At 42.1% G+C, this 14,824-nt stretch overlaps 1 protein-coding gene across 1 annotated transcript in view; it reads left to right on the top strand.

Moving 5' to 3' along the window:
* The window catches only part of LOC114668130 (zinc finger protein 721-like), a 105,029-nt gene extending 92,178 nt beyond the window's left edge, over nt 1-12,851 (top strand). Inside the window, exon 5 of the mRNA XM_051928004.1 lies at nt 9,030-12,851. Coding sequence (XP_051783964.1) covers nt 9,030-9,843 — 814 coding nt within the window. The 3' untranslated portion in view covers nt 9,844-12,851. The remainder of the gene's footprint in view (nt 1-9,029) is intronic.
* Nucleotides 12,852-14,824: the final 1,973 nt, after the last annotated feature.

The raw sequence follows: 14,824 nt of genomic DNA, 5'->3' as shown, positions 1-14,824 counted from the left end.
TACATTTCTTATTACAGTAATCCCTCCTCCATCGCGGGGGTTGCGTTCCAGAGCCACCCGCGAAATAAGAAAATCCGCGAAGTAGAAACCATATGTTTATATGGTTATTTTTATATTGTCATGCTTGGGTCACAGATTTGCGCAGAAACACAGGAGGTTGTAGAGAGACAGGAACGTTATTCAAACACTGCAAACAAATATTTGTCTCTTTTTCAAAAGTTTAAACTGTGCTCCATGACAAGACAGAGATGACAGTTCTGTCTCACAATTAAAAGAATGCAAACATATCTTCCTTTTCAAAGGAGTGCGCGTCAGGAGAGAGAGAGAGAACAAAGCAAGCAGTCAAAAAAAAAATCAATAGGGCTGTTTGCTTTTAAGTATGCGAAGCACCGCCGGTACAAAGCTGTTGAAGGCGGCAGCTCACACCCCCTCCATCAGGAGCAGGAAGAGAGAGAGACAGAGAAAAACAAAGTCAAAAATCAATACGTACCCTTTGAGCTTTTAAGTATGCGAAGCACCGTGCAGCATGTCCTTCAGGAAGCAGCTGCACACAGAAGGTAGCAACGTCCCTATCGTCTAGGTGTGCGAACAGCCCCCCTGCTCACACCCCCCTACGTCAGCGCAAGAGAGAGAGAGAGAGAGAGAAAGTAAGTTGGGTAGCTTCTCAGCCATCTGCCAATAGCGTCCCTTGTATGAAATCAACTGGGCAAACCAACTGAGGAAGCATGTACCAGAAATTAAAAGACCCATTGTCCGCAGAAACCCGCGAAGCAGCGAAAAATCCACGATATATATTTAAATATGCTTACATATAAAATCGGCGATGGAGTGAAGCTGCGAAAGGCGAAGCGCGATATAGCGAGGGATCACTGTACTATAGTATGTTCTCTGTCCATGTTCACCACTCAATACCTCCATTGATTCATGTACTCCGTTGCACACATGTTTAGAGGTGTAGCAGTGAAAAAGGTCCCCCCTTAAACAGTTCCCCACTGTGCCACGTTCCGAACATTGTTTAGACTATTTAAACCGGTGTTGCGGTATAAGAAAAATCCATATCATAACAAAAATAAAAAACGTTTTTGGTATGAACCGGTATACCTCCCAGCACTACGGAAGACCCAAAGTACTTCTGGGCCCTAGAAAATGAAAGTCCTCCATCTGACCCGGGTCAAGGACTATAGAAAGGAATGAAGGGAACCCAGCAAGCGAGTCGGGAGGAGGTGGACAACGCTTGCTGGGAGGTGTGGAGGTGAGTATTGTGTTTATTGTGTTTTTATAATTGTCTGTTTACTGTGGGTGTGGTGCTTGAGAGCACGGGTTTAGAAGAAAAAGTATTAAAGTACTTCTTGTTGCTTTTAACTTATGTGGTCAGTGTCTGTGTTTTGGGTTAGAGGAGCAACAATCCCCTCTAGTGTTACATGTTGCACCTGACCCTGACCGTCTCCTCTTTCTTCATGAATATTGAGCCCACAACTCCACACAGCTTTTCTGAGCTGAGTCCGACTGAGTTTTGTGGGTCACCTGCCCACCAGGTACTTTCTAGCACACTTCAATTCCAAGTCAGGCTCCAGAAGCTGGTCCTAGTATCTCTGTTCAAAGTAAGGGTCACCCTATCCGACCTTGTGGATGAACCATAGCAGAGCGGGTGCCATAAAAATAAAACAATGCAACTATTTGCTGGTTCTGAATGGTGCTGTTTTGATGTAATTTTATTCTGTTCTTTCAGCAGCAAAGACGAAGCAGCTGCCATTTGTTGTAATACCAAGATGGATGTGAAAGAGGAGATGTGTGAAGCTGACATAAACACCATGGAAATAATAACTGTAAACATTAAGGAGGAGGACTGTGGAGGGGAGTCTGTCTACCCGAAACAGGATAGTCTCGGCATTATGGAGGAAGATTATGAACTGGTGACTGTGGGCATTAAAGAAGAGGCTGAGGAGACGTCTGTCAGCATTGAGACGCACAAACATAAAAGTGTGAAGCCTGTCAAGGGGTCTGAATCATTAGAGTCTGGCAAGAAAAGGAACAAGAAAATGTCATCAGCTAAGACTAAAGGTCAACCATCATCTAAACCACAGTCTGAAGAAAGTAAGTGTAAAATAAAAATGCATGGAGGTTTTAGGGTTTGAGCATGTGGGCCTGAAAGGGAGAATTCTTGTTTTTAATATGAACGTTCCCTAAGGTTTAATGTTTTTATTGTTGAAAGTTTGAGTATTGTTTATTTGTAAGCCATCTAACTTAGCAAACAGAATTGTCACTGTTTTGGGACAATGTGTGTGTGTGTTCAGGTCCAAGTAGTGGGTTGGGGGCTATGCTGTGTTTAGTTGTGCTTTTTCAAGAGCCGTTGTGTTTAAAGAGAAGGCTTTCAGGTACATTCTGTGAGCATGGAGTTGAAAGTTTAAGAACAATGGCTGTACCCTGCCATTTTGAAAAAAAAAGTCTTGTTTCTTGTATAAAGGCCACATCCATCACCTTGCATCTTAAAAAGTTTCATTTACCTGCCCATTTTACAGTCACTCCCAAACCCAAGATAGGACAGTAAGGTTAGTTAATGGATCAGAAGAAAGAAGACACAGAGAAGGCAGTGTAACATTGGCAAGAAAGAGCAAGCTTGAGGGGATCACTGCAGAGCAAGGGAGCGCAGCCTACAACACACAGACGTGTCAGATTGAACACAGGACATCAGACCTTAAATCCACCTCTTAAATTGTCATTTCCCATCCTAATGCTACTAATGACACTCCCAGATGATTCAGTTTGCCTCTTAAAGCCCAATCAACTGACAAGGAGCAAGTTACAGACTGGAAGAATCAAGTTGCCACTTGAGTGGATATGCCTGAGATGTCTGTGCAGTGACTTTTAAAAATATCAGCAACATTCCCAAAAGAGTAACTTAGAAGGTCATTCTTACATTGATGAAGCAGACTTTTCCAGTCTGGTCCTAGGATGCTGGCAACAGACTCACTTCTTAGACATTAAAGATGCAACAGTGCCATCATTGGTACAATCCTGGCTGGCACTCTTGGCACTAAAGTAATTTCCCTTGGACTGAGGGGAAGTTAATAGGATTAAAAGTGCATTCACTGGGCCACATGTTTTGGGCCTGTACTAAATTAAGATCATTCTGGACCAAAATCTTTGAATGCCTATCAGTCAGCCTTGTTGTCACAATCCCTCCTAACCCATTAACAGCTGTGTTTGGTGGGCTCACAGAGGGGCATAAAGTGGAGGAGGACAAACAAACTGTCATTTACTTCACTATTGGTACATAGGATTCTTCCAGTTGAGCAAGATAAGTCTAACTCTCCTCTTTTAAGTCAGTGGGTAACTGATGTTTTATACTATTTGAAATTGGAAAAAATCTAATTCTCACTTAGAGGATTGGTGCAGACTTTTCTAAACATCTGGCAGGATCTAATCAATAACATTTTAGAATAATCACTTATATTGGGGGAAAAGGACTTCTTTCCCTCTTTACTACTCTCAAAAGCCCTGATAAGGGCTGTTCGGTCCCTGTACAACCGGTGTCAGAGCTTGGTCCGCATTGCCGGCAGTAAGTCGAACCCGTTTCCAGTGAGAGTTGGACTCCGCCATGGGCAGCCCTTTGTCACCAATTCTGTTCATAACTTTTATGGACAGAATTTCTAGGCGCAGCCAGGGCGTTGAGGGGGTCCGGTTTGGTGGACTCAGGATTGGGTCACTGCTTTTTGCAGATGATGTTGTCCTGTTTGCTTCATCAGGCCGTGATCTTCAGCTCTCTCTGGATCGGTTCGCAGCCGAGTGTGAAGCGGCTGGGATGGGAATCAGCACCTCCAAATCCGAGACCATGGTCCTCAGCCGGAAAAGGGTGGAGTGCCCTCTCAGGGTTGGTAGCGAGATCCTGCCTCAAGTGGAGGAGTTCAAGTATCTCGGGATCTTGTTCACGAGTGAGGGAAGAATGGAGCGTGAGATCGACAGGCGGATCGGTGCGGCGTCCACAGTGATGCGGGCTCTGCATCGGTCTGTCGTGGTGAAAAAGGAGCTGGGCCGTAAGGCAAAGCTCTCAATTTACCAGTCGATCTATGTTCCTACCCTCACCTATGGTCATGAGCTATGGGTAGTGACCGAAAGAATGAGATCGCGAATACAAGCGGCTGAAATGAGTTTCCTCCGCAGGGTGTCTGGGCTTTCCCTTAAAGATAGGGTGAGAAGCTCAGTCATCCGGGAGGGGCTCAGAGTAGAGCCGCTGCTCCTCCTCATCGAGAGGAGTCAGATGAGGTGGCTCGGGCATCTGATCAGGATGCCTCCTGGACGCCTCCCTGGTGAAGTGTTCCGGGCACGTCCAACCGGGAGGAGGCCCCGGGGAAGACCCAGGACACGCTGGAGGGACTATGTCTCCCGGCTGGCCTGGGAACACCTCGGGATTCTCCCGGAAGAGCTAGAAGATGTGGCCGGGGAGAGGGAAGTCTGGGCATCTCTGCTCAAGCTGCTGCCCCCGTGACCCGACCTCGGATAAGCGGGAGATGATGGATGGATGGATGGAGTACATTTGTAGAAGTATTTAAAAACAAAACCACAAAATTGCAAGGATGTTTGGCCATGCATTTTTAATGATGCCCCCTATTTAGGTTTATTTTAGATGTAGTGTGTGATGTCTTTCTTATACTGCCAAATACACTCAGTTTATGGTGTGTCTGAAGCCTCCTCCCTGGCTCAGTTTCTTTTTCCTGTCTCTATTAATTGTTGTCAGTTTAGTCTGCAGACAAACCAGACGGTCCTACAATTTGTCAATGGCCCTAAGGCGTTCCTGCTATTAGGGGAATGTAAAGAGCCTTGTATGGTCAAGACAAGCCTTGTGTTGCAGACAAAGCACTTCAGAAGAAGTCATCCACCTGAAGCTAAGCATTTTTGGGCCTGGCCATTTAGGAAAAGCTTGGGTTGCTGCTGGAACAACCAGCAGGCGGCACTTACCCTGTGTTCTGAATGTGGATCTCATTGCTACAATGCAGTGACGGGGACACTTTACTGTAAAAAATGTCACCGTCCTCTACTCCATGGCTTTTGCTTTGGCTCCCCTTCTCACAGGGCTGACCTCTTTGTGCTTCTCTTGACTCCTGTTTGGATTTCTCCAGCTTTGAGTAACATATTGTCAGTCAGTCATTTTCCCACCCGCTATATCCTAACACAGGGTCACGGGGGTCTGCTGGAGCCAATCCCAACCAACACAGGGTGCAAGGCAGGAACAAATTCTGGGCAGGGCGCCAGCTCACCTTGGGGTATGGGCACCCACACACCGAGCACACACTAGTGACAATTTAGGATCGCCAATGCACCTAACCTGCATGTCTTTGGAGTGTGGGAGGAAACCCACACAGACACGGGGAGAACATGCAGACTCCACGCAGGGAGGACCTGGAAAGCGAATCTTACTGCAGTGCTACCACTGCGCCAATGTGCCACCCAGCAGTATATTGTTTAATGGTAAATGTTGAGGTTGCTAGTCTGGCTCTGTATTTCAGCTCTTGTTAGTAATAAATCCTAAAGCAAGAAAGGGGTTTTCTAATTTGGCATCTTATTTTGTCCTTAGGTTTGCAGAGTTTGAAAATAGCTTTTGCTGTGAATTAATATTTGGCTTCATTTTGTATTTTTCTTTAGTTTCTTTTCTAATTTCTCTTATATTAACAATTAACAATTTGTTTGTCAAATTGTTCATTTCTGTGAGAAAAACATAAGACACAAACTGAACAATTTTATTCTATGCCATTAGATTCTTATCTACTCCAGTTCAGTTTAATACTTATTGCTATTGTCGAGTTAATTTGTAAGTACTGGAGCAATGCGATTGCAACTTAATGGGTACCAGGGCTGCTGTGGTAGTGGGGCTTGTGTGTCCCATTGATCTTTAGAATGACTTTGTGTGGAGATTTGTGCTCCTGCCTGGGTTCCTATGAGAGCGGGCACCAGACCAAGAACAGTTCATGAATGACCCTCACGGTAGTCTCAAAGGCACAGAAATATTGTGACCTGTCCCTGGAACCAGGCCTGGGTTCTTGATTAGTGATGAGGTGTTATGCTTCCCTGTAAGTTCCTCAGTTATGTGCACACCGAGGAACTTGGTACTCCCTAACAGTCTCCACATCTAAACCGTTGATGCTGAGTGGGATGTGGGCAGGATGTGATTTTCTGAAGTCTACGATTATCTCTTTTGTCTTGTCGACATTGAGAGATAGATTGTTGTCTTCACACCATGCGGACAGCCGTTCCACCTCATCTCTGTATGCTGTTTCATCATCCCTGCTTATCAGTCCCAGCACCGTCGTATCGTCCGCAAACTTGATAATGTGGTTGGTGTTGTGCGTGGCTGTACAGTCGTGAGTCAGCAGGGTGAAGAGCAGTGGATTAAGCACACAGCCCTGCGGCGCTCCAGTGCTCAGTGTGATGATGCTGGAAGTGCTGCAGCCCATCCGAACTGACTGGGGCCTCTCTGTCAAGAAGTCCAGGATCCAATTGCAGGCCCAACCTGCTCAATTTTACAACCAACTGTTTGAGGCGGGATGATTGTTGTTGAACAGTTTCTCTGTAGCTTAAGATCAATGGAGTGATCGTCTGGAAAGCAAATCGCCTGAAATTTTCCCACTTTGGACATTCTGCATTAATGTGTACCTTGGCGATTCCTTCACAGGCAGTCAGCCTTAAACTAACGACTTCATCAGCATCAACGTTTTGAAGGGCACTCCCCCACCCCTGAGTCTGAGCATTTCCAACATATTGTCAGTTCATCTCAGAATAGCATCATGTGTCAGATGATCTTTTTCTATTCAAACTAACCGTCCCAACTTTTCACTGCCTCTGTGTGTTCGCCAGTTGGAGTGCAAGTATAGTAATGCTAAAGATCTTTGGCATCCTACAATCAACAGCAAATAATGAACCAATAGGAACAGGTTCAATCAGTGGGGTCTCTGTCTTCCATGACAATTGATATAACCACTATAAAAAGAGGCATTAAAACACCCACTTGGAAAAGTAGCTTTGTAAGATTAAAAACCGTTTTCAAAAATAAGGTAATTTTGAAATGAAACCCGTAACATTTATAAAATAATGATATTGTATTTTATAATAATTAGATGACTTTTATTTATGATTTTTCTTCCCTAATTTTTGACTCATCTATTATCTTACTTCGTAAGTGCTATTTTATCGATTTCATTTTTGGCAAAATGCTATCCCATAGTAAACGCCCATTGACATTATAAAGGAGAGTATGAATGTCACCAGTGTGTCACAAAGCTGGTCTGACCTGCTTATCCAATGTTCCTCATCTTCTAATGTTTTTTTTCTTTTTCTTCAGCTCCTATATGCCTGTAAATTATTATAGTTTCACTTTGCTTGTGTTCTTTTGATTTTAAATAAGCAATTTTAATATATGTTTTGAGGTCAAGAGGTTGTAGTCTAACTCTGGAGTAATGCCGGGAAACACAGTTGTTATTATTAAAGATGCATTTCACAATGCTAGGTATGGCGCTCTATTTTTTTTAAATGAAACTCTCTTTGTCTGTTCAATACCATGACAACTGAAGTTTATTACTTTTCACCACTAGTCAAAAAAAAAATATCATTTTTTTAATAATGTTTTAAGACAGTGTTTCTGATCCTTTTTCCTTTTTTTTCATATTAGTTTTTGTGCCTCCCCCCCCCTAAAGTTGTTCTGCACATTTTTAGATTTTTCATTATATTGAGATCCACCCAACAACACTATATTTTAATTTGGGAATGCACTGTTGGTATAAATGCTCAAGTCTGGATCAGTTTGAAGCATCGCTAATATTCTTTTATCATCAAAATATACAGTCCTACATGTGACACATTAAAATAAACGTAAAATTAAAACATTTTTTCGGTTTTCTTTAAATTTCATGAAAGTTTTTAGTGATTTTAATAATTCCACATTTTAAATTATTCCATTCTGTAATAATAAAAATTAAATTACAAATATAAATACCATCACTTCTTATTTCTAAAAACAGTAAGTAACATATTAGCGATTGCAGAAGTTACGTATAACGGTAAGAGAGAGTAATGAGTTGTAATGGCTGGACAGGCCTCCCTATAGACATGTCTAGATGAGTCTTGAAATAACAAGTGACGCCCCTAATTGTAGCAGCCCCTGATTTCATTGAATCAACACACAGAGAGTCGCAGACTGGTGGCTTTACCTTTATTCACATCTCAAACTTTACATCCTTTATTAATGTTGTTACATCGTCACAAGCACTGTGAAAACTATAAACAAAAAATATAAACGTACATTTTTTAACATTTTACAAAGAAACTGAATAAATGAGTAAATGAAACAACATATAATCAATTGCGTACCTCACTCCATTTACCACGGGTGCAACAATTTGAAAGATTACCATTTTAGAGATAAGCGTTTGCCTTCCGTTATTTCCTCACAGTTTCTCCACACTTCCAGTATTCTACGTCATTACGTCCCCTACGTGCGGAATGAATTTGTGGTCATTTACACTAATACCACAGAGCCGATTGTCGACATACTCTGTGTGATTTTTCTACCATAAACAATTTGCAATAAGCGAGTTTGTTTTAATAAATAGCTTCTGTTTAGATTTTCATTTTTTTTTTGTGCCCCCCTTGTAGATATCGGGAGGTGTGCCCTACAGGATGAGAAACACTGTTTTAAGAGTGACACATAATGTTGTCAATTGGATCTCTCACAAGTGATCTATTTATTAACTGTTTTTTTTTTTTTTTGGCTACAGTGATTATGCTCACTTGGTGAAAAGTTGTGATACAGATGGTAAAATAAACAACTTTAGCATCTTTCCACATGCATCTTTTTATGATTGGTTATGTTATGGTTATGGTTGTTCATAATTTAAGCCAGCTTTTATTTAAAGTGAGTTAATGTGAATAATAGGCCAGTGAATTGAAAATAATTTTTTATTTTTTTCCTTTTACACTTACACAGGAGGCAAAATTCACTGCTGTTCTGAATGTGGCAAACAATTCTCTCGCTGGAGTAGTCTTCAGAACCACAAAAGAATTCACACCGGAGAGAAGCCATTTTGCTGCACTGAATGTGGTAAGCAATTCTGTCGCAGGAGTACTCTTTGGAGACACACTAGAATTCACACAGGAGAGAAGCCCTATTGCTGTAAGGAATGTGGCAAACAGTTCTCCCATTGGAGTAATCTTCAGAGCCACAAAAAAACTCACACTGGAGAGAAGCCACATTGCTGTAATGAATGTGGCAAACGATTCTATCGCAGGAGTAATCTTCAGAGCCACTCAAGAATTCACACTGGAGAGAAGCCGTATTGCTGTAATGAATGTGGCAAACAGTTCTGTTTCCAGAGTACTCTTCAAAGACACACTAGAATTCACACAGGAGAGAAGCTATATTGTTGTAATGAATGTGGCAAACGATTCTCTGACAGGAGTGCTTTGCAGAAACACACTAGAAATCATACTGGAGAGAAGCCCTATTCTTGTTCTGAATGTGGCAAACAATTCTCTCACTCGAGCACTCTTCAGAGCCACAAACGAATTCACACTGGAGAGAAGCCATATTGCTGTTTAGAATGTGGCAAGCGATTCTGTCGCAGTAGTAGTCTTCAGAGCCACAAAAAAATTCACACTGGAGAGAAGCCTTATTGCTGTAATGAATGTGGCAAACAATTCAGTTACCGGAGTAATTTTCAGACCCACAAAAGAATTCACACTGGAGAGAAACGATATTGCTGTTCTGAGTGTGGCAAACAATTTGCGCAGTTGAGAAGTCTTAAGAAGCACTCTACAGCTCACACAGGAGAGAAAGGGGAGGCTCCAAAGGATTAGGTTGGTGGGTAAAAAAGGAGGAAGGAGAACTGCAACCCTTCTAACTACTCAAATCTTGATTACTACCCTTTATGTGAAGGGCTTTATTGTGCAACATGTATAGCAAATCTCATAAAGGCAAAACTAGCCCTAATAGAATAAAGTGTCCAAAAAACGCATGTCTGCCAGGATGAAAAGGTGCCATCCCTTTGCCTCAGCACTAGACTAGGTGATGGTGATAGTACAAGACCTCCAAAGTGGGTGACAGTCCAGATGGGCAGTGCTGTCCAACCACAGTAAAGCACACAAGACTACAAAAGTGTAACTTGTGCGAGAATGCTGAATGTAGCTCAGAGGAGATCATGTACTACTGCCTTTACGTAGCAAATCCAGAATTTCTGGCTAACGGATATCCCAGGAAGGCTTGCACCAGAACTGGAATCTAGAAAACAAATCCTTACATTCAAAGAAAATTCAAGAAAGATCACCAAAGCAAACCTAAGAGCCTTAATTGTAATAACTAAAAAACAAAGCAAATGAGGCAAGACGTCTAAAGCACCTATTAAGATCAGGAAAAGACGCAGGCAAAAAGTCAAGACTCGGAAACAATGAGAGCAAAGACCTGGGATGAAAAGGAGGGGCCTCATATGGTGTGGCATTTATGTAAACATATGAAAGCATCAACAGCCAAACCAAGTAAAACAAGAAGACACATATTTGAAAAGAAATTCAGAAATAAAAACCCCAAACATGAACAGAAACTGGTCGTTTTCAAGATATGGAATGTCCCAACAAGCAACTGATTCTCATGTGACAGGCAAACAACAGAGAGAGAAGATTTGGAGGACATTTCTAATGGCTTTCAGTTGTTTGATGTATGTCCATTCCTTCTGTTTTCAACCTGCCAAAGGACACAAAAGATGACAGCACCAGATGCCCTGGAAGTAGAGTGACTAGAAATGTAAAAGAAAATCAATAACAGTATTGTCTGGGACTTATTAAAACTGCTGGAATGAAATTAATAATAAGAAATACCTTCAATAGAGGACAAAAAATAAAATGCAGGAAAGCACAGATGAGCTCCTAGTCGTGATTGTTATGGACAACGACACAAATACAGAGAAGAGAGAAGTTAATGAGAACGTCTTTAACTGACAGTAAACACAGTGTTTATATAACTAAGATCAACAAGGCCACAACCGGCATAAAGCAAACCCATCAGTCTAATAAGCATTTAGTCAACAGGATTGGGAGTGTGCAAAATTGAGAGTATGGAGAAATGGATAAAAGTACAGTCCGAAATGAATTGAAGAGAAAGTGTCAAGACCTGCATGGAAGGTGTGAGAAATAACACAAAGTCCAAACAAAAATCTGAAATCACAGAATTGTCTGATAAGGTATGAAGACTTGACCTTCACAATGGTTTAAAATCCTGACAAAAGCTCAATGTGATTTTTTTTTCAGGAACAACCCAAAAACATTTCTGACAAATTTTAGACGGGACACCCTGTAAGTAAGTACCCCGCCAGACAAAAATGAAATTGAAATATTTTGGAGAAGCAAGAACACAAAGAATCAGACGGATTAAGCAAACATCAGAAGGACATAAATTAGAGGTGTGAAATAACCTGAGGTGACAAATCAAAGAAATAGCATCCAAGATCGAAACATATGCTAACTGAAGGACACCCGGTTCGAAAGACTTGCCCAACTGCTGGCTTAAACAGCTAACAGCACTGCTCCAGGATATGACCGAGTGTAAGGACCTCTTAATGCAACATCTGCAGATGACAGCACAGGGAGCAAAACTCCTGCTTCTAACATTACAGCAAATCAAACCACCCAAGACTACGGTTCCCTAACTTGCCTCTCCACTGTATGTACTGTAAGGGCTTCACAGGAGTAGACGCCAATAGAATGTACAGTCTCTAGGGTCCAGTTACCTTAAGGGGAAAAGAACAGAAAAGGAAAACAAAAGGACATATGGCATAAAAGACCGTCTATTGTTGTTAAAAGGTCATGTGGCACAAAAGACACATCTGTTGTTACATTAAGTAATTAAGGAGTGCAGCAAAAAGGACCAAAGCCCAAGTACGTATGCCATGGATCGACTCAAGAGAAGTCTTTGATAGCATACCACTGCACTTGGATCCTCAAAGACTTCGAAGGGTATGAAGTCCACCCTGCTTGTAACAGGTTTGTCCTCAATCCCCCTGCACCACTGACGGCCACCCCTGCTGCTTCACCTTGACAACGGCCCAGACATAAAAATGAGAGGAATAGGGCTGGACAATGTAGTGAATTTTCAGTTTGGCATGACATTTATGAAAAATGAGTATTGTACTTTTGTTTGATTTTTTTTTCCCCCCCCACTTGTACTACTGTTAAATAAAATTTGCAAAATCTCCCCTCCTCTTTCGAAGCACAACGATGCCGACAGCCCATTTTGCCTGGTTGTGGTGGTGAGTGAGGATCGGAGCAGAAGGAAGAGTTTAGAACAGGGGGGTGTTCGCTCTGCCGTGTGGTAATAGTGAAGGTTTCACAAGGGGTGACAGTGCAAGCAGTACAGGATCTAAAGATAAAACACGTTATTACATTTAAAGAGGCCATCCAAGCACATATGGCGCCTGTAACGAGACCAGTCAGGTAAGCAACGTTCTGTACAAAGTTCACTACTGTGTTGGCGCACCACGTGTGCGGGTTGAAGGAGCTAACAGCTGCAGTGACTTGTCATATTTCAAAACATTTTTGCCTGCTTAACTTGCGCTTGTACTTTGTCGGTGGTCAGATCTGACCACTAATTCACACCTAAAGCGTTACATCTGCACAGCGTAACACGCACTCTCTGTATCCTCTGTGTATTGAAATGCTACAAGCGCGCATTAAAACCGCGACCCTTTTCAGTAAATTCTGTGTATCAGTTAAGGGGGAAAATCGCATTTTTGACCATTTTATTTTCACTTTGAGGTTTTTTTTTTTTCATTTTTAATTAAGCTTCCTAATTACAATAAAATAATAATTATTATTAATAGCGGTGGTTATCTGAAGCTTTTTTTTTTTCTTGTTCATACGTGTTATTCATTGTAATAAATATATTGTCCTAACGATCTTTGAATCTTTTAAGTTTATTAACAAGTAGCGGAAATTAAATACTGTTATATTACTTTTTTAGTGAAATACAAATCCGTACGAGTTTATAATTTTAATCGTGATATGTGACTTTACTTTCAATCCCAATAAACAGTAAAGTGTCACTTGGTAGTATGGGACTGCCCCATTGTCACTGAAATATCGCCGCCCTCCTCAGAATGTCAAGTGCCTTCCTGACAGATTATTTTGTCGCCCCTCCCCAGGCATACCTCTATAGTGTAGAGAAGTAAGAATTCAAGAAGGTGTTAAGATTACTGGATGCTAAATAGCAGGTGCCTGGCTGCAAGCTCCGTACTTGCTATGCTGTTAAATGTTATAAACTGAATACCTGCACCCATCCCAGAGAGCGTTACGGACCACGACGAGTTGGGAGACGAATGCGTGACGTAACAGTCGGGGACTTGGCCGCTGCATTTTTAAGTTTTTTTTAGTCCAAGAGTTCGTTATCAGGTATCTTATTTGTAAGCTGCTTTCTCCGAGAGCCGTCGTGATTAGTTATCACATTTGTAGTTTATTTAATGTTTTTCGTAACAGCAAGTCATATTCATATGATGCATATACAATTACATGAATTAGTAGACTACATTAGCTTCGTTATCGTTGTTTGTACTCCAAGAAAAATTAACCAAAAATGTTGATTTTTTTTTTAACAAGAAATGTACTGTAGGATAGAAACATGTAAATACTAACGTATAAATATAAATGCAGTAACAAAGTGCGTGCCTAGTGTACCACTGCTATAGTGATGCAAATGTAGTACAAGTCCTTCGCGTGATATGTCTTGAGACAGTCACCAGAGCACAACCTTATGAGTGTTTCTTTGTGCCCTCCTTCTTCTTCATCATCTTCATCTGTTGCCTGCACATGAGAGGGTGGAATGCCACTGGCTGATCGCCTCCTCTGCGCAAGGCTTAATGACTTCCACGTTTCCCCAAACACGCACATTGGCAGTGACCGTTTACGTAAGAGGCGGCTGACGTCTTGCTTGTCCTTACACTTGAACCCAATTATTTTGCCTTCACTGGGCATATCCCGGCGGTTCTGTTCCACAGTGCCGTAACGTGCCTCAGTTTCACTTTCGTGTCAAAGTCTGGCGACCAATTCACTTCATCATCACCAGCGCTCATTTCGAGCAGTGGCTCAGTTTCAGTTCTACAACTGCCTTTATGGATGGAGGCTCCGCCCCACTCATGAATATTGATGAGTTATCTTGCAGTTACCATAAACTGGTGGCGGCTCTAAGGCCAAGGATCTGTCCTGGCATCCAGAAGGTTGTCGGTTCGAATCCCTGTCACTGCCAAAAGAGATCCTACTCTGCTGCGCCCTTGACCCTGTAATTGCTCCAGTGGCTGACCCTGCGCTCTGACCCCAAGGATTATACGAAAACTAACGAATTCCTAATACAAGAAATTGTATAAGGCGAAATAAAGAACACTGCAGTGGGTTGGCACCCTGCCCGGGATTGGTTCCTGCCTTGTGCCCTGTGTTGGCTGAGATTGGCTCCAGCAGACCCCCGTGACCCTGTGTTCGGATTCAGCGGGTTGGAAAATGGATGGATGGATGGAAATAAAGAACAAAAAAAAGTGGCAGAAAGGACTGAAATATTTTTTTTGGCAGCATGATGTTATTTAATCCACTAGATGGCAGCAGAATACCTGTCCTGAGTGTTATTTGGGCTTAACACACTGCAAGAGCGAGGTGTGCGTTGATGAAGGTCTCAAAACGTGTCACACAAAAGACGTGTGTTAAATCTGCATCTGTACAGCTGTGAACAGCTCGACATACTGCAAGCTGACGTTTCGGTATTTACATGTTACTGCTATATGTAATAATGTTTTTTCTTGTTGGAAAA

Source organism: Erpetoichthys calabaricus, chromosome 1 (genome assembly GCF_900747795.2).
Source record: "Erpetoichthys calabaricus chromosome 1, fErpCal1.3, whole genome shotgun sequence".
Lineage (NCBI taxonomy): Eukaryota > Metazoa > Chordata > Cladistia > Polypteriformes > Polypteridae > Erpetoichthys > Erpetoichthys calabaricus.
This window is presented reverse-complemented; position numbering and strand designations above follow the sequence as displayed.